At 45.1% G+C, this 20,705-nt stretch overlaps 1 protein-coding gene across 1 annotated transcript in view; it reads right to left on the minus strand.

The window, feature by feature from the left end:
• Nucleotides 1–20,705, minus strand: part of PIEZO2 (piezo type mechanosensitive ion channel component 2) — a 438,513-nt gene that overhangs the window by 190,766 nt on the left and 227,042 nt on the right. Inside the window, exons 12-14 of the mRNA XM_073550976.1 lie at nucleotides 18,791–19,024; nucleotides 17,390–17,504; nucleotides 16,861–17,066 (exon numbers count right to left, since the gene is read on the minus strand). Coding sequence (XP_073407077.1) covers nucleotides 16,861–17,066; nucleotides 17,390–17,504; nucleotides 18,791–19,024 — 555 coding nt within the window. The remainder of the gene's footprint in view (nucleotides 1–16,860; nucleotides 17,067–17,389; nucleotides 17,505–18,790; nucleotides 19,025–20,705) is intronic.

A 20,705-nucleotide genomic window follows, 5' to 3' on the forward strand; every position in this document is an offset into this window, starting at 1 on the left:
TACATACACTAAGATTACTATGCCTTTAAACAATTTTGGACTGCCCATATGATGATGTCATTTGGAAGCTTCTGATAGGTTTTTGGCAACATCTGTGTTAATTAGAGACACACCTGTAGATGCACACCTGAAACACACTTCTTTGTGTAGCATCATTGTAAAGTCTCAAGAAATCAGCCAAGATATCAGGAAGAGAATTGTGGACTTGCACAAGTCTGGCTTATCCTTGGGTACAATTTCAAGATACCTGAAGGTGCCTCGTTGATCTGTACAAACAATTAAATGCAAGTACAAACAAGATGGGAATGTCCCGCTATCATATCGCTCAGAAAGGAGATGGGTCCTGTGTCCCAGAGATGAACGTGCTATGGTCCGACATGTGCATATCAGCCCAAGGACAAAAGCAAAAGACTGTTATGAATGGGTCACCGAGGAGGATGGCAGGAACAGGCTAAGCCACCAGAAGACCAGAGAGGTTTGGATCCCAAAAGGAATAGACAGCCCCAAAACATATATTGTTGGTGAGACAAGATGAGACACAAACACAGGCAGAGAACAGACTGAGCAAACAGTGGGGCCCAAGCTTTCTAGACAGGACAGGACAGAAAAAGATACTGTCTGCAATCACACACAAAACCATGAAAAAGTCCAACACTTCTAATATACAAACAATAACCTGAGATCACATGATCTCACCCTCGCTAGATCAGCACTCTGGTATAAACTGGCAGCAAGCAAAAAGATACTAACATAACGGGGGAATGAACAAGCTGCAACATATTAAGCAGGGCCCAGCGCTGCCCCCAGCAGGGAGCACGTTGGACCCTAGCAGCAAAGCAAAAAAAGACACCACCAGATTATATGCAAAGAATTAGCAAAAGAATCACTTAGCTGAACATGCAGATCAAGCAGGGGACAAAAGAGCTCCAAATGCACACAGAGGAAAAAATCACCCGCAACTTTCAAGAGCAGCCAACTCCATTATATGCTCCCAGCCAGTAATCCCAGATTCCCAATTATCATTGTCAGGTGGAGAACCTCCATCCAGCTGGCCAGCTCCACTACTCTCAGTAACCACCAGAGGGAGCAGAGGGAACTTCAGCTCAGAAATCCGAGCAAGGGCGTTCACAACAAAAGACCTTGTGAAAATGATGTAAACTTTTGACTTAAAACATTCTTGTGTCTCATAAATATATACATATACAGTACAGATCAAAAGCTTGGACACACCTTCTCATTCATAGAGTTTTCTTTATTTTCATGACTATGAAAATTGTAGATTCACTCTGAAGGCATCAAAACTATGAATTAACACAAGTGGAATTATACAATTAACAAAAAAGTGTGAAACAAATGAAAATATGTCTTATATTCTAGGTTCTTCAAAGTAGCCACCTTTTGCTTTGATTACTGCTTTGCACACTCTTGGCATTCTCTTGATGAGCTTCAAGAGGTAGTCACCGGAAATGGTCTTCCAACAGTCTTGAAGGGGTTCCCAGAGATGCTTAGCACTTGTTGGCCCTTTTGTCTTGTGGTCCAGCTCACCCCAAACCATCTCGATTGGGTTCAAGTCTGGTGACTGTGGAGGCTAGGTCATCTGGCGCAGCACCCCATCACTCTCCTTTTTGGTCAAATAGCCCTTACACAGCCTGGAGGTGTGTTTGGGGTCATTGTCCTGTTGAAAAATAAATGATGGTCCTACTAAACGCAAACCGGATGGAATAGCATGCCGCTGCAAAATGCTGTGGTAGCCATGCTGGTTCAGTATGCCTTCAATTTTGAATAAATCCCCAACAGTGTCACCAGCAAAGCACCCCCACACCATCATACCTCCTGCTCCATGCTGGTGGGTGCCAGGCATGTAGAGTCCATCCGTTCACCTTTTCTGCGTCGCACAAAGACACGGTAGTTGGAACCAAAGATCTCAAATTTGGACTCATCAGACCAAAGCACAGATTTCCACTGGTCTAATGTCCATTCCTTGTGTTCTTTAGCCCAAACAAGTCACTTCTGCTTGTTGCCTGTCCTTAGCAGTGGTTTCCTAGCAGCTATTTTACCATGAAGGCCTGGTGCACAAAGTCTCCTCTTAACAGTTGTTGCAGAGATGTGTCTGCTGCTAGAACTCTGTGTGGCATTGACCTGGTCTCTAATCTGAGCTGTTGTTAACCTGCAATTTCTGAGGCTGGTGACTCGGATGAACTTATCCTCCGCAGCAGAGGTGACTCTTGGTCTTTCTTTCCTGGGTCGGTCCTCATGTGAGTCAGTTTCTTTGTAGCACTTGATAGTTTTTTCCACTGCACTTGGGGACACTTCCAAAGTTTTCCCAATTTTTCGGACTGACTGACCTTCATTTCTTAAAGTAATGATGGCCACTCGTTTTTCTTTACTTAGCTGCTCTTTTCTTGCCATAATACAAATTCTAACAGTCTATTCAGTAGGACTATCAGCTGTGTATCCACCAGACTTCTGCACAACACAACTGATGGTCCCAACCCCATTTATAAGGCAAGAAATCCCACTTATTAAAACTGACAGGGCACACCTGTGAAGTGAAAACCATTTCCGGTGACTACCTCTTGAAGTTCATCAAGAGAATGCCAAGAGTGTGCAAAGCAGTTATCAAAGCAAAAGGTGGCTACTTTGAAGAACCTAGAATATAAGACATATTTTCAGTTGTTTCACAATTTTTTGTTAATTATATAATTCCACATGTGTTAATTCATAGTTTTGATGCCTTCAGAGTGAATCTACAATTTTCATAGTCACGAAAATAAAGTAAACTGTTTGAATGAGAAGATATGTCCAAAAGAAGATATGTCCAGAAGATATGACCAATCTGTGCTGTATATATATATATATATATATATATATATATATATATATATATATATATATATATATACTGTATATATATAATGTATATAGTAATGCTGTCTCATCTGTGCTATTAAAAATACAGGTCATGGTGATGAGAACAGTAAAAAGATGTTAAGTATGAACATAAAATTTAACAATCCTGGTGACCATTAAAATAAAAAATCAAACTATGAACAATTCATATTGTTTTCACACTCATTTTTACAAAAATTACACAATGGTCACTTCGAGGATTTGAAATTTCTTGGTTCCCCATGGAAATCAAAATGGTCACCAATGCAACCAGCAATTTGCAAGTAGGAGTAGGAATCTCCCTTTGCTGTTTTGTCACATCTTCGGATAGTTACAAAGTATGCTGCTTTCTCATCCTACATTAATGCCAACTCCTCCAAAAACTGGTATCTCAGCCTGTCATAGATATCTCCTAAGGTGAGCACCATGAATACTATGCAGAAGGACCATCTGGCCCAAAATAAAAACAATAACCAACAGCCACAGTGAGCACATCATGAACCAGTTGATCTGTACCTACTCAAAGTCAGGTAATAATGAGAGATTATATAGGCAAAGAAAGGGATGAATATCTAAGAACTATCTCAATGCAGAGCAGGGGGACTAATGTACATATGCACAGAATAGTGAAAGGAAAGGGTTGGTGTTATGAATAGGTCACCGAGGAGGAGAGCAGGTCCAGGCTAAGCCACAGAAAACCAGAGAGGTTGGTACCTAAGCGGATTGCAGACTCCTGATCCTATCCACACAACTAGCAGTAGCCGTGGAGTGTACCTACGATGATCCTAGATGCCCCGGCACAGCCGGAGAGCTAACTAAGCCTAAAGCAAGAAAGGGGAAATCTAAACTGCCCCAGAGCAGACCCCAAAGGAATAGATAGCCCCCAAACATATATTGTCAGTGAAACAAGATGAAAACACAAACACAGGCAGGAAAATAGACTGAGGAAATGATGGAACCCACACTGACTAGACAGGACAGGAAAGGAAAGACACTGTCTGCAATCACGCAAAAAAACCCTGCAAAAAGTCCAACAAGTCTGATGCAAAAAACACTGTAGTCACATGACTTTGCCCCCCACTATATCAGCACTCTGAAACAAACTGGCACGAGCAGTAACATATGGGCGGTGATTCAGCACAGCCCCAGCCGGAGCTGGCTGACCCACACCAAGAAGAGATAGACAAAACCAGATCAAATGCAAACAGAATAGCAAATAAACCACTTAGCTGAACATGCAGGGACAGAGCTGGAGAAAACAGACCTCAGGAGGAACTGGAAGCAAATCACCAGCAGGGATAGAGGGAGTCGGCTGTCTTAAATCCCAATCTGAAACCCCAGATCTCCAATCGTCATCGTCATTATCAGGTGGCAAGCCTCTGTCAATCAGATCAGCTCTATTACCTCCAGTAACCACCAGAGGGAGCCCAGAAAGAGAACTTGCAACCCCTCTGTCGATCTGACCAGCTCCACTACCTTCAGTAATAACCAGAGGGAGGCCAGAAAGCGGATTCACAACAGATTGGATATAGTTACATGCTGTTCATATATACAGGAAACAAAGGGAAGTGAATATAGAAGTGAAGAGGATGTATATGAACAGACAGTTAAAAATTTAAAGAGAAAACCAAAATCAATGTGTTAAATACAGCAGATTAACACCAAGCACTACAGTTGAGACATTAGAGTTCAGTGCAAAGTTAGCAATCAAAGTTAAAATCATTACACACATACATAGAATATTAGAGTTGGAAGGGACCTCCAGAGTCATCATATCAAACTCCTGCTCAATTCAGCACAGTGTTCACTAAACCATTTCAGAGAGAAGTCTGACCAGACTCTGTTTGAAGACTTCCATTAAAGGGGAACTCACCATCTCTTATCGCAGCCTGTTCTACTTATTGATCACCCTCACTGTCAAAAAGTTTTTCTAATATCTAATCTGTGTCTCCTCCCATTCAGTTTCATTCCATTGCATCTCGTTTGTCCATGCGCTAATGACAATAATGATGATCTCTCTACACTGTAACATCCCTTCAGATGTGTGTAGGCAGCTATTAAGTCTCTTTTTTGCAAGCTAAACATTCCAAGATCCTTTAACAGTTCGTTGTTTGCAGTCCAATCACCATCCTGGTAGCTCTTTTCTGAACTTGTCCAGCTTTTCAATGTCTTTTTTAAAACGTGGTGCTCAGAACTGGACACAGTATTCCAGATGAGCCTGGCCAAGGAGGTACAGGGGGGGATAATTAATTCACGTGATTTAAACTCTGTTTCTCTTAATACATCCTAGAACTGTATTTGCCTTTTTTTCTGCTACATCACACAGTTGACTAATATGCATGTTCTGTGACCTAGTATTATCCCCAAGTCTTTTTCACACGTGCTGTTACTTAATTCTATTCCCCCATTCTGTATATGACATTTTTTTGGCCCAGATGTAGAATCTTACATTTCTCCCTGTTAAATAACATTCTATTGGTCACTGCCCATTGTTCAAGCTTATCTATTTTCTTCTGAATCTTTCTGTCTTTTCTAGTGTTAGCTATCCCTCCTAGCTTTGCATCATCTGCAAATGTGATTAGTTTACCTTCAGTTCCCTTATCTAGATCATTTATAAATATGTTGAACAAGAGTGGGGCCAGCACAGAGCCCTATGGTACTCCACTTGAAACACTCTTCCAATTGAATGTACAACCATTAATCACCACTCTTTGAGCACAATCACTGAGCCAGTTATGAATCCACCTAAGCGTATGTCACGCCGTCTCTGCATACTCACCTGGCCATCGCTCCCATGCTGCAGCCCCTCGCCGTCCGACAGCCACGGCGGTCACAGGCGCGCGACCGACGGCGTCTCTGCATGTAATACGCATGCGCCATAGGCCGCGCCTCCCTTCTGCTTCTTGTGCTCCAGCTATGCCCTGACCCGGAAGCACCCCAACCAATGGCAGACCAGACAGGGGCATATCAGGCCGCTTCCCCCTGAGGGAGGCGCCTGATCGTTGTATTCCCTGGGCCTTGCTTCATCGTGTGCTCTCTGCAGTCCTGCAGTCCCATTCTTGTCTTGTCCTGAGGAGATCCTGGGGACCTCGGGAGAATATTAATGCTCCTCGTATCCTCAAGAGATTTCTTGCTAATCTCCAGGGAGGGCGGCTTAGGGGAGGGGGTACTGTCACGCCGTCTCTGCATACTCACCCGGCCATCGCTCCCACGCCGCAGCCCCTCGCCGCCTGACAGCCACGGCGGTCACCTCTGACAAGCGCGCGGCCAACGGCGTCTCTGCATGCAATGCGCATGCGCCATAGTCCGAAGCCACGCCTCCCTTCTGCTTCTTGTGCTCCAGCTATACCCTGACCCGGAAGCACCCCCTGACCAATGGCAGACCAGACAGGAGCATATCAGGCCGCTTTCCCCTGAGGGAGGCGCCTGATCGTTGTATTCCCTAGCACACTGGGCCTCGCTTCATCATGTGCTCTCTGCAGTCCTGCAGTCCCGTTCTCGTCTGCTCCCTGCAGCAGCCTCTCAATCCTGTTATCCAAGTTTCCTGCTGTATTCCGCAGTCCTGCCTCCGGTGCTCCTTCCGTCCTACTCCAGCCCTGCCTCCGGTGTTCCTGTTCCATCCTGCTACAGTCCGGCCGTCCTACTCCAGTCCTGCCTCCGGTGTTCCTGTTCCATCCTGCTCCAGTCCGGCCGTCCTACTCCAGCCCTGCCTCCGGTGTTCTGGTTCCATCCTGTTCCAGTCCTTCCGTCCTACTCCAGTCCTGCCTCCGGTGTTCCAGTTCCATCCTGCTCCAGTCCTTCCGTCCTCCTCTAATCCTGCCTCCTGTGTTCCTGCTCCAGCCATCCCTCCACGTTCCAGTCTACTGTCTTACTCCATTCCTGTCCCTTGTGTTCCAGCTCTGTCCAGTCATCTACACTTCAGTCCCTCCACGTTCCAGTCTACTGTCTTACTCCATTCCTGTCCCCTGTGTTCCAGCTCTGTTCTGTCATCTACACTTCAGTCCCACACTCCTATTCCAGTCCATCCTGAGCCGCCCCTCTCGGTACCGGCTACTGTGGTACTCGAACCCCTGGGCCTGCTCCTAAAGGTCCCTGTATAGGGGTTGGTTCCACCTGGCAGCTTGCCCGGGGCCCCTCGGTGTCACGGCCCAGAGGGTCCACTCCTGGAGATTCCAGCTCCAGACCAGCCACTCTAATAGCGTAGCCTTGTCAATCACATACTTGGTCATTTTTTCAATAAGGATAGAATGAGATACTTTATCAAATGCTTTGATGAAGTCAAGATATACTATATCTACCACATTTCCCTGATCCACCCACTCATTGATTCCATCATAGAAAGAAAATAGATTAGTCTGGAATGACTAGTTTGCTACAAACCCATACTGGCTCTGGTTAATTCCTGTATATTTATCCAGGAAATACATGCTGTTTGATAATTTGTTCAAATATCTTTACTGGTTTATAAGTTAAGGACATGTCACACTAAGCGATATCGCTAGCAATATCGCTATAACTTGTGACGTTATAGCGATATTGCTAGCGATATCGCTGTGTCTGATACTTACCTACGACCGGCTCCCCCGCTGGTTATCGCTGATCGCGCGAGAACGTCCTGGACCGTTTCTCGTCGTCAGCTTCCTGCGGCGCTTCCTGCTGTGACGACGAGCGACGCGTGGAGCCGGGCGGGAGGAAGCAGGATCGCCTGGTGTGACAGGTAAGTAGCGATCCCAGTCCCCAGCGATGTCGCTGGTGAGATCTGCCTGTGTGGCAGCTCACTAGCGACCACTTAGCGATGTACCAGCGATCCTGACCGCGTCATATCGCTGGTCAGGATCGCTGGTACATCGCTAAGTGTGACAGTACCTTAAGGCTCACTGGCCTGTCTGCTTTCCTTTTTTGAAGATAGAGACATCTGTCCTCCAAATCTTCTGGGACTTCTCCTGTTCTCCAAGATTTTTCAAAGTTTCTGGCTAGTTGTTCTTCAATTTCCTCTCCTTACTCTTTCAGTACCCTAAAGCCCCCATCACACACAGCGATCTCGCTAGCGAGATCGCTGCTGAGTCACAAGTTTTGTGATGTATCAGCGATCTCACCAGTGAGATCGCTGTGTGTGACAGCTACCAGCGACCTGCCCCCCTGCCGGGTATCCCTGATCATTCATAAAAGGTCAGGACTTTCTTTGGGTCGTTGGTCTCCCACTGGCCAGCACGCATCGCTGCGTGTGGCAGGCGGGAGAGCAATGACCAGCGATCAGCTAGCGGGTAACCAAGGTAATCGTCGGGTTTCTAAGCGGCACGCGGTGCTTAGAAACCCGATGAGTACCTTAGTTACCAGCGCGCTGATGCAGGGAGCTGGTAAGCAAAGTAACCCATCGGATTTCCAAGTGCCGCTCGCCACTTAGAAACCCGATGTGTACCTTGGTTACCAGCTCCCTGCATCAGCGCGCTGGTAACTAACATACACAGCGACGCACCCTCTCGGCGTTCCTGACAAGTTCATATCGTTGTTGGGATCGCTGGTGAGTCGCTATGTGTGACGGGGCCCTAAGATATAATTCATTTAAACCAGGAGGTTTAAATTAATTTAAATTAGCTAAGGGCCCCGTCACACATAGCGATTTCGCTAGCGAGATCGCTGCTGAGTCACAAGTTTTGTGACACAACAGCGATCTCACCAGCGAGATCGCTGTGTGTGACAGCGATCAGCGACCGGCCCCCCTGCCGGTATCGCTGATTGCTGTAGGAAACCGCTGGACATTTCTTTTTTCGCTGGTCTCCCGCTGGCCAGCACGCATCGCTGTGTGTGACAGGCGGGAGACCAGCGATCTGCTGGTAACTAACGTACACATCGGGTATCCAAGGGACGAGCGTCCCTTGGATACCCGATGTGTAAGTTAGTTACCAGCTCCCTGCATCAGCGCGCTGGTAACTAACGAACATAGCTCGGCGTCGCTGTGCTGATCGCTGGTGAAGCTGTCTGTGTGACAGCTCACCAGCGATCACATAGCGACTCACCAGCGATCCTGACACGTTGATATCGTTGTCGGGATCGCTGGTGAGTCGCTATGTGTGACTCCAGCTTAAGTGTTCCCTCATTTCTCTGTTTACAGATAGTGTTGACTCTCTTATTCCATTGTTAGCACCGTGAAGATAAATTGATGTTACAATTGCTTTCTTAAGGCCCCGTCACACATAGCGACGCACCAGCGATCCCGACAACGATATGACCTTGTCAGGATCGCTGGTGTGTCGCTACATGATCGCTGGTGAGCTGCCAAACAGGCAGCTTCATCAGCGATCAGCACCAGCGACACGGGGGTAACAAGCGACGCACGTCGCTTAAGTTACCCACTGTGTACCTAAAGGGGGCTTCACACATAGCGATATCGCTAGCAATATCGCTAAAGCGTCACCGATTTTGTGACGCAGCAGCGATATTGCTAGCGATATCGCTATATGTGACACTTACCTCCGACTGGCTCCCCCGCTGGCTATCGCTGATCGCGCGAGAACGTCCTGGGCCATTTCTCATCGGCGACTTCGTGCTGGCGCCGACGAGCGACGCGTGGACGCGGGTAGGAGGACGTCTTCATCACCGCGTCTGACAGGTAAGTAATGACCACCAACCGCTGCTACGTCGCTGGTGAGATCTGCCTGTTTGGCAGCTCACTAGCGACCATTTAGCGATGCACCAGCGATCCTGACCGGGTCGTATCATTGTCGGGATCGCTAAATGAAACGGGACCCTTAGTTACCAGCGCGCTGGTGCAGGGAGCTGTGTTATGATAGAGTCACCGTAGGAGGCAGACACAAAAATAGAAGCTACGTCCAGAAAACCAGAGAAGTTGGCAACTATCAGATTGCAGACCACTGAACCTATCAACACAACTAGCAGTAACCGTGGGGGGTTCCTACGGAGCCCTAGACCCCTCGATCACAGCCGGAGAGATAAATAGCCTAAAGACAGAAAAGGAAATCTAAACTGCCCCAGAGCAGACCCCAAAGTAAAAGGCAGCCCCCAACATATAATGACGGTGAAGCAAGATGAAAAAACACTCACAAAGATAGAAAGATAGGCTGAGCCTACGATGGGGCCCAAGCTAACTAAACAGGACAGGAAAGGAAGGTTGCTGTCTGCAATGTGCCAAAACCCTATCAAAGACATAAGCCAACAGGCTGATATGGAAAAAGACCCTGAAGCAGCTAGGCTTCAAAAACTATATCAGCACTCAGGTAATTTCTGAAGACAGAGCTAAAGGAATTCAGCTCACCCCAGCAGGGAATGGCAGAAATCCAGAAAAACAAAGTCAAAGCACAAATGCAAAAAGCTGAGCAGAAAACTTAGCTTTAGAAGAGCAGGAATTCAGACTGGTCTCCAAGGATCCCTCAGAGAATTCACCCGCAGGGCAGAAGGGCGTCGGCGACCTTATATCCAGTCAGTAACTCCACTCAGCCAGTCATCATCATTAGTCTCAGGTGCTTGATAATCTTGCTCACTACCTTTCTTTACCAGAAGAGGGAGTTCATTGGGCCTCAGTGGTGGAGGGGAAAATGAACTCACAACAGTACCTCCCCCTTGAGGAGGAGTCACCGAACCCTCAACCACACCACCAGGGCGATCAGGGTGAGCCCGATGAAAGGCACGCACCAATCTTTTGGCATGAATATCAGAGGCAGAGACCCAGGAATTATCCTCCTGACCATAACCCTTCCACTTAACCAAATACTGGAGTCTCCGTCTAGCCAGACGGGAATCCAGTATTTTCTCTACCTCATATTCCATGTTACCTTCAACCAATACAGGGTCTGGAGGTGCCACCCCCGGAACAACAGGTTCAACAAACCTCTTCAACAAAGACTTATGGAACACATTATGGATTTTAAATGTGACAGGAAGAGCCAAACGAAAAGAGACCGGATTAATAATCTCCAAAATCTTGTATGGTCCAATAAATCTAGGCTTAAACTTAGGAGAAGCCACCTTCATAGCAATATTTTTTGATGATAACCACACCATATCACCAACCTTAAACTGGGGACCAATGGTCCTATTTCGGTTGGAAAACCGATGGGCCTTTTCCTGGGAGAGAGATAACTTATCCACCACTTGGTCCCAGATCTGGTGCATTCTCTCCACCACAGTGTCAACACCTGGGCAGGCAGAGGGCTCCACCTGCCCTGAAGAAAATCGAGGATGAAACCCAAAGTTACAAAAAAAAGGTGACATCAAAGTGGCAGAACTAGCTCTATTATTTAAAGCAAATTCGGCCAAGGGCAAAAATGAAACCCAATCATCCTGATCAGCGGAAATAAAACATCTCAAATACGACTCCAAGGTCTGGTTTGTTCTCTCTGTCTGCCCATTGGTCTGAGGGTGAAAAGCAGAGGAGAAGGACAACTGAATTCCCAGCTTGGAACAGAAAGTTCTCCAAAATCTAGACACAAACTGAACTCCTCTGTCAGATACAATGTTCTCAGGAATCCCGTGCAAGCGAACCACCTGTTGCAAAAACAGGGGCACCAACTCAGAGGAAGACGGCAACTTAGGGAGTGGTACAAGATGAACCATCTTAGAGAACCTATCACAAATCACCCAAATAACAGTCATCCTTTGAGAGACAGGCATATCAGAGATGAAATCCATTGAAATATGGGTCCATGGCCTCTTGGGGACAGGCAAAGGCATCAACAACCCACTAGAGCGAGAACACGATTTAGACCGGGAGCAAGTCCCACAGGACTGCACAAAATTCCTGACATCACGAGACAAGGAGGGCCACCAAAAAGACTCACCAGATCTCTAGTACCAAAAATACCTGGATGACCAGCCAAAGCAGAGCAATGAACTTCAGACATCACTCTCTTCTTCCACTGGTCAGGAACATACAACTTTCCACTGGGACAACGCTCAGGTTTGTCCTCCTGGAACTCTTCTAGAGCACGTCTCAAATCGGGCGAGATGGCAGAAAGAACCACCCGTTCGCCTAAGATGGTAGCAGGCTTGGTCACCACAGGAGAATCAGCAAAGAAGCTCCTAGAGAGGGCGTCTGCCTTGACATTCTTAGTTCCAGGAAGAAAAGAAACCACAAAATCAAAACGTGTAAAAAACAAGGCCCACCTAGCCTGTCTAGGGTTCAAGCGCTTAGCCGACTCTAGGTAAATCAAATTCTTGTGGTCAGTGAGGACCACGACTTGATGTTTAGCTCCCTCCAACCAATGTCTCCACTCCTCAAATGCCCATTTCATGGCCAACAGTTCCCGATTCCCCACATCATAGTTACGTTCAGATGGAGAGAACTTTCGGGAAAAGAAAGCACAGGGATTCATTTTAGATGTTACAGGATCCCTTTGGGACAAAACAGCTCCTGCACCAATCTCAGAAGCATCCACCTCTACCTGGAACGGAAGTGAGACATCAGGTTGCCGCAAAACCGGGGCGGAGGTGAATCTTCGCTTCATCTCCTGAAAGGAAGAAACAGCCTCCGGAGACCAATTTAACACATCAGCACCCTTCTTAGTCAAATCAGTCAATGGCTTGGCAATACTAGAAAATTTTGCTATAAATTTCCGATAAAAATTAGCAAAACCCAAAAACTTCTGGAGGGCCTTCAAAGAAGTGGGCTGAACCCAATCGTAAATGGCCTGTACCTTGGCCGGGTCCATTTCAATAGTTGATGGAGACAAAATAAATCCCAAAAAAGAAATCCTCTGTACTCCAAAAAGGCATTTAGATCCTTTGACATACAGGGAATTCTCCCTCAAGATCCGGAACACAGTCCGAATATGTTCCACATGAGAATCCCAATCCTTGGAGAAGATCAAAATATCATCCAGATAGATAATCAAAAATTTATCGACAAAATCTCGGAAAATATCTTTCATGAAGCACTGGAAGACAGAAGGGGCATAAGTGAGCCCAAAAGGCATCACCAGGTACTCAAAATGTCCCTCCGGAGTATTAAACGCCGTCTTCCATTCATCCCCATGCTTAATGCGAATAAGATTATACGCCCCCCTGAGGTCAAGCTTGATAAACCAGCAAGCACCTTTAACTCTAGAGAATAGATCCGAAATCAGGGGTAACGGATACAGATATTTAACAGTAATTTTGTTGAAGGCACGATAATCAATACAAGGTCTTAATGATCCATCCTTTTTGGCTACAAAAAAAAACCCGGCACCTAAGGGTGACGAGGATGGTCTAATATGACCCTTCTCCAACGCCTCCTTAATATAGGATCGCATAGCCTCGTGCTCGGGTACAGATAAATTGAAGAGCCGACCCTTGGGAAATTTACACCCCGGGCTCAGTTCAATTGCACAGTCATAACTCCTATGAGGAGGCAGAGACGCAGACTCATTCTCACTAAATACATCATAAAAGTCCGCCAAATAGTCAGGAACATCATGCGACTGAGGAGAGGTGGAAAACACCGGAGCCTCACTAAAGGCACACCGACAACCCCAACTTACCACAGACACAGATTTCCAATCCAAAACTGGATTATGAATTTGTAACCAGGGAAACCCCAGAACAATGGTATCATGCAGATTATGCAACACCAAAAATCTGCAATTTTCTTGATGGTCTGGGGCGACCCGCATTACCACCTGGGTCCAAAACTGAGGTTTATTTTTCGCCAAAGGAGTAGCATCAATCCCCCTCAAAGGGATAGGCATCTGCAGGGGTGTCATCGGAAATCCACAACGTTTAGCAATATCCAAGTCCATTAGGTTTAGGGCTGCTCCCGAATCCACAAAAGCCTTGGCGGAAAATGTGGACAGGGAGCAGATCAGAGTAATAGCCAGAAGAAACTTAGGTTGAACACCACCAACAGAAAACGTGTGTGCAAAGCGTTTCTCTCGTTTAGGGCAGACAGAAATAATATGCGAGGCATCTCCACAGAAAAAACACAACTTATTACGCCTTCTGAACTCCTGACGCTGCTCTCTGGACAAAACTCTATCACATTGCATAGGTTCAGACACCTGTTCAACTGGTGGCAACACCTCTCGTGCAATCCTGCATTCACGCAAACGCCTATCAACCTGAATGACTAATGACATAGAATCGTCCAGACCAGAGGGAACAGGAAATCCCACCATAGTATCTTTTACGGCTTCTGACAAACCCTTCCGAAAGAGAGCAGCCAAGGCATTATCATTCCAGGTAGTAAGTACCGCCCACTTTCGGAATTTTTGACAGTACAATTCTGCAGAACCTCGACCCTGGTTCAATGCCAGCAGGGTCTTTTCAGCCTGATCAATAGCATTAGGTTAGTCATACAACAACCCCAAGGCTTGAAAAAATGCGTTCACATTAGTCAGAATAGGATCATCTGGTTTCAAAGAAAATGCCCAATCCTGGGGATCGCCAAGCAGCAAAGAGATGACAATTTTAACCTGCTGCGCGGAGCTCCCTGACGAGTTAGGCTTCAAGGCAAAAAATAATTTACAATTATTTTTGAAATTCAAAAATTTAGACCGATCCCCAAAAAATACATCAGGTGTAGGGATCTTTGGTTCAGCAGCATGTGAATGAGCAAGGTAGGCGGAAATTCCCCGCACTTCCGCAGCGAGCTGCTCCACACGATCAGACAATTGCTTTATCTCCATTGAGAGAAAAAAAAAATTCCCCCTACGGCCTCAGAGATATAGAGGAAAAAATATACACACCTTTTTTTTTTTTTTTTACAATTCTTTCCTGCTATTGAGTACCCTAGGATCTGCGGTATGGCGGGTGATTCTGTTATGATAGAGTCACCGTAGGAGGCAGACACAAAAATAGAAGCTACGTCCAGAAAACCAGAGAAGTTGGCAACTCTCAGATTGCAGACCCCTGAGCCTATCAACACAACTAGCAGTAGCCGTGGGGGGTTCCTACGGAGCCCTAGACCCCTCGATCACAGCCGGAGAGATAAATAGCCTAAAGACAAAAAAGGAAATCTAAACTGCCCCAGAGCAGACCCCAAAGTAAAAGGCAGCCCCCAACATATAATGACGGTGAAGCAAGATGAAAAAACACTCACAAAGATAGAAAGATAGGCTGAGCAAACGATGGGGCCCAAGCTAACTAAACAGGACAGGAAAGGAAGGTTGCTGTCTGCAATCTGCCAAAACCCTATCAAAGACATAAGCCAACAGGCTGATATGGAAAAAGACCCTGAAGCAGCTAGGCTTCAAAAACTATATCAGCACTCAGGTAATTTCTGAAGACAGAGCTAAAGGAATTCAGCTCACCCCAGCAGGGAATGGCAGAAATCCAGAAAAACAAAGTCAAAGCACAAATGCAAAAAGCTGAGCAGAAAACTTAGCTTTAGAAGAGCAGGAATTCAGACTGGTCTCCAAGGATCCCTCAGAGAATTCACCCGCAGGGCAGAAGGGCGTCGGCGGCCTTATATCCAGTCAGTAACTCCACTCAGCCAGTCATCATCATTAGTCTCAGGTGCTTGATAATCAGGCTCACTACCTTTCTTTACCAGAAGAGGGAGTTCATCGGGCCTCAGTGGTGGAGGGGAAAATGAACTCACAACAGAGCTGGTAACCAAGGTACACATCGGGTTTCTAAGCAGCACGCGGCACTTAGAAACCCGATGTGTACCTTGGTTACCGACTCCCTGCACCAGCACGCTGGTAACTAAGGTACGCATCAGGTTTCTAAGTGCTGCGTGCTGCTTAGAGGCCCGACGTTTACCTTAGTTACCAGCGCGCTGATCGTTGGTCTCCCGCCTGTCACATGCAGCGATGTGTGCTGGCCAGCGGGAGACCAGCGATCAAAAAAATGTCCTGGCCATTCCAGGACGATCAGCGATAACCGACAGGGGGGCCGGTCGCTGGTCAGTGACACACACAGCGATCTCGGTGGTGAGATCGCTGTTGTGTCACAAAACTTATGACTCAGCAGCGATCTCGCTAGCGAGATCGCTATGTGTGATGGGGGCTTTAGAGATACAGATTGCTTCTTTCTCTGCCAGTGATAGATAACCACTTCATAGTTTTGGAGTTGAAGGAGAGAGTAGAGATAGGAGCAGTTGTTTGGAGTAGGTTTCTGCAGATTTCTGCTTGGATATGATTTGCATGTGTTTTTCCCTGATCCTCTTTCCATTTGGTTTATCTCGCCTACTCCTCCCCTGGTTTTCCACTCTGTCGTTTTGTGAGTGTATTTGTTTTATCTCTGTATATTTATTTTGGAGCAGGAGACAGCATAAGACAGGGGTAGGTACGTGATCGCCGCAGAGCGTGAAAGAACCCATCCAGGGACACTAGAAAGCTCAGGAAGGTGTAGGGTTAGTTCAGAGGTACCCTGTGTCCTCCTCCCTAGTGACAGGGCTCCTGTTCCCTCCTGCCTTGACGTATGCCATCTTACTTCCAACGGAAGTGTGACTGGTGTGTAACAGTATAGAGGTTATAAACACTAAACACATAGAGTGTGAGAAGAGGGTTGCATTGACAATCCAACACATTGGGCAGCACTTTCAACACATTTTATAAGTGGTCATAAACTTGTAAATAATTCATAAAAGAATAAAGCTACATTAAAACCAAGCACACCATTGTTTTTCTTGTGAAATTCTCAATAAGTCTGATGTGTCACATGACCCTCTTCCCATTGAAAAAAATAAAGTTGGATCCAAAATGGCCGACTTCAAAATGGCCACCATGGTCACCACCCATCTTGAAACGTTTCCCCCCCACAAACCATAAACAGGAAGTTGATATCACAAACCATTCCCATTTTATTTAGGTGTATCCATATAAATGGCCCACCGTGTAGTTGCAAGTTCAAGTAATGATTTATGGTCATTCATGGTGCCTATAACATACAAAAGTCACTCCAGGGTGCCCGAGAACCACAAAAGGCATCCAAACAGTTACATTAGTATAACAGTACATTATCTAACTGTCCAACTATTACTATAATTATGTTTTTGATATGTAATGAAGACATACAGCTGTACATGAATAATACCTGATACAGAGCTACGCAGAACAGGAACAGCATCATGTAGATGATCTTGTACATAACTATTTTTCCTTCAAAACTGACAAAGAAGAACATTCCACCACAGACGTAAATCCAGTACTTCACAAACATTGCCATCACCATGTTCCCTAGCACCTTCATAATATCATTTTCATCTTCTTCTTCAGCTTCAGCTTTTTGTATTTCTTCTTCTAGAAAAGGCAAGAATAATTGCAATAATAAAAATAAATAAATAAAAATAATAATTAAAGAATTGCACAGTAAATAGGTAATATATGAATTCCTTGAATCCAGCATTAATGGGACTTGATAATTGCTAGATTATTTGATATTCTGGATTATGAAATAGCCAAATAGCCATAGAACAATAATCCCCAAACTATTCTGACAAACTCCCTCACTGTTTCACACTTTTCTGTACTTGTGTGTTTCTATCATACTGGAACCTTATGCTGTAAATAAGTTTGGGATTATCAGACCTTCTGGATTACTGGATGTCAGATTACTTTACTACCTTTATCTTGGCTTCCAACTTTAATTTCTGATAATGTTGCTTCTTGTGCTTTTAATATTTTTTGCTCTGTAAGGTGTTGTCTCAGCAAAAGCCAGAAGGTAACATTGAAAAGTATCTATACCAAATAAAAAAAAGACATTTTTAACGTTTGTTTACTTTTTTATTTTCCATGCATTATAGATTATACTCATTTGCCATTAGGGAATTTATGAAGAGTAAAAGTCACATTTTTGGTATGATGAATAAAGATGAAAAAGAAAAAATAACTAATGGAGACCAAAGAGTGTGCATCTAACATGGGCAGACACAGCTGTCACAACTATCTTAATGATGAAAGCCATGATGCCACTGTGCACACAGCTTTAGGCCAATTTCACATGTCCGTTTATTTCCGGTACCGGAAAAAACGGTACCAGAGACGACAATGTCCATGTATCCGTGTTTGTAATACTTGCGGCACATGTGTGGCAACTGTGTGCCACCCGAGTGCTGCATCAGTACCACACGGACGGGAGCCAAGGAAGAAGCGCTACAGTAAGCGCTGTTCCCCGGCACCGGATAATGAAGATATTCTCATAATTTTTCCCTGCTCTGCCGGCGTTTGGCACGAGCAGGGGAGAATGATGAGAGTTGTATTCAAGTGATCACAATGACAGCAGGCGGCGGCTGATGAGACTATCACTTCCATCAGCCTACGACTGCTGCTGCTAATAACAGTGACAGCAGGAGCGGCTGATGGGAGTACTCATCAGCCGCCACCTGCACTATAAATAAAAAAAACAAATGAAAAACCCAGCATGGCTTCCCCTCTATTTTCTATAACCAGCCAGGCAAAACTCACAGCTGGTGGCTGCAACCCTCAGCTGTCAGCTTCAGCAAGGCTAGTTATCAAGAATAGAGGAGTTACCACGCTGTTTTTATTAATTATTTAAATAAATATTTAAAAAAGAGTGGGGTCCCACCCATTTTTGACAACCAGCCTTGCTAAAGCTGACAGCTGGGGGCTGGCATTTTCATCCATGTGTGTTGTCCATGTGCCCGTGTGCGGGATGTTTGGTGGCCCATGCTGACGTTAAAAAAATGGACCCAGTCAAGTGTCAGGGTCTCTGGTACGTGTGAAAACTGTTATCACATAAACCTGGAGACACGGACATGTGAAAGAGTCCTTAGAGGTCATGAAGATGTCTGTGTAACACAGTTCGAGCACAGACTGCAATACAAGGACTGTCGACATTAGATTTTTTTTTTTTTTACAAATTTAGGAACAAGATGACACTCAGAAGTGCACTGCACACAATACTGTACTGCACACAATATACTGCAGTACACATCTTATTACTATGTGTGCATTTAAAATAGTATCTAAGGTTAGTTGAAAATATGTTTGTGCAAATTGCTCACCTTTGATGCTAGTTCTTCTGGTTTCTTATGTTCAAGAAGACCTGAAATATCTTTAAGCTCTGCAGGCAAATCAAAACTCCAAATGTATTGTAAAGTTACCAATAAATTGCCATAAATAACCATAAAGGGTGAACTAAGCATGGCATATTTCCTTCTATCACGAATCATCCAGAGGGCGCAAGACCAGATTAGCAATACAAAGGTTAGCCAGCTGTGATATGTAATACTCCAAGCCTAGTAGTGACAAAAAAAAAGAGAAAAAAGAAACACATCATTCAATCAGAAGGTAGTGAACAAATAGGCCCAATTTCAACCTTTATTGATCAAAATTAAGTTAAAAAAGAAAAAGGTACAAGTATAAAACAATATATAGAGATAGAGTCCCAGAGCGCCCTAACCAGGGGGGACGCTGAGCTATAACCTATAATATATTTAATTGCAAGCTCATGTAAGAGGCAGGCATATATTACATCCAGGGCTTTGACCAAAGAAGTAATAAATAGGCAAATAACATGTCCATGATAGCAGATTAAATAAGAGCTAACCAAGCATATATACAGATTAAAAGTAAATAATACATATTACTAGAAATAGTGTGGTAATGAAGATGGCTGCTCAAGGGAGATTACAGCGTCCCTCCTCACCCCAACGCACGTTTCGTATCCAGCTTCTTCCGTGGGCAACACATTTCGAACACGGTTGTTCTTTATCTATATTGATAAAGAACAACCATGTTCGAAACGTGTCGCTTGCTCCTATCCATTATATTTTTAATTGTTTTTGATGGAATAAAGATTACTCTGAAAATTTTACTAGAAGCTGGAGCATTTCCAGTTTATCCTGCAATTCCAATTTCAACCTTGCATAATTATTTGTAAACCACCCAGTGGCAGCACGGTGGATCAGTGGTTAATACTAAAGCCTTGCAGTGATGGGATCCTGGGGTCAAATCCCTCCAAGGACAACATCTGCAAGGATTTTATGTTCTCCCTTTATGTAGGTTTTCTCCCATCATTCAGATACTGATAGGAAAATTAGATTATCTGAATGGGAACAGTAATGATGATGACATCTATAAAGTGCTGTTCGATTAACAACGCTACATTAGGCCTCTTTCACAAGTCCGTGTCTCCGGTACGTGTGGTGACAGTTTTCATGCATACCGAAGACACTGACACATGTAGTCCCATTCAAGTGAATGGGTCTGTGCACATGTCAGTGTTTTTCCTCGGACAGTATGTCAATGGACAAAACATGCTGACATGTCAGTTTTTAACTGTCAGAATGGCCAGCAAAACGTCCCATCCGTGTGACACGCACCAGCACCAGGGAATAAGTGGAATAGTACGAGGGGCGATCCAAAAGTAATGATAATCGGTTATTTCTATTGCACACAGAAATTAAAAAAAAATGTTTTCTTCTCTCTTAGGTACCCACTAGTCCAGGAAAAAAAAAATCACTTAAATAGGCCACGATTCCCGGGAGCTACATTCATTTGAATATGAACTGCCAAGGAGTGAACATCAAAATGGAAAAAAACAAGCTCAGAGCTGTCATCAAATACCTCTGCTTGAAAAACTGTCTACCAAAGACATACACAGCGACTTGGTGGAAACATTGGGGGACTCTTCTCCTCCATATTCCACAGTTGCACGCTGGGCCAAGGAATTTAAGCTGGGAAGAACATCGACGGAAGATGAACATCGCGAAGGACGCTCATCCACGTCCCTCAATGAAGAAAACTTGAAAAAAGTTGAAGAAGTTGTGTTGGCAGATCGAAGAGTGACTATCAGGCATGTAGCTGACGTCACAGGGATCTCATATGGCAGTATTCAAAGAATCCTTGCAAAAGAATTGCATATGAGAAAGGTCTCCGCGCGTTGGGTGCCAAAAATGTTAACCGACGAGCAAAAGA

This window comes from Dendrobates tinctorius, unplaced genomic scaffold, assembly GCF_039654945.1.
Source record: "Dendrobates tinctorius isolate UK_male_01 unplaced genomic scaffold, ASM3965494v1 ptg000171l, whole genome shotgun sequence".
Classification (NCBI taxonomy): Eukaryota; Metazoa; Chordata; class Amphibia; order Anura; family Dendrobatidae; genus Dendrobates; species Dendrobates tinctorius.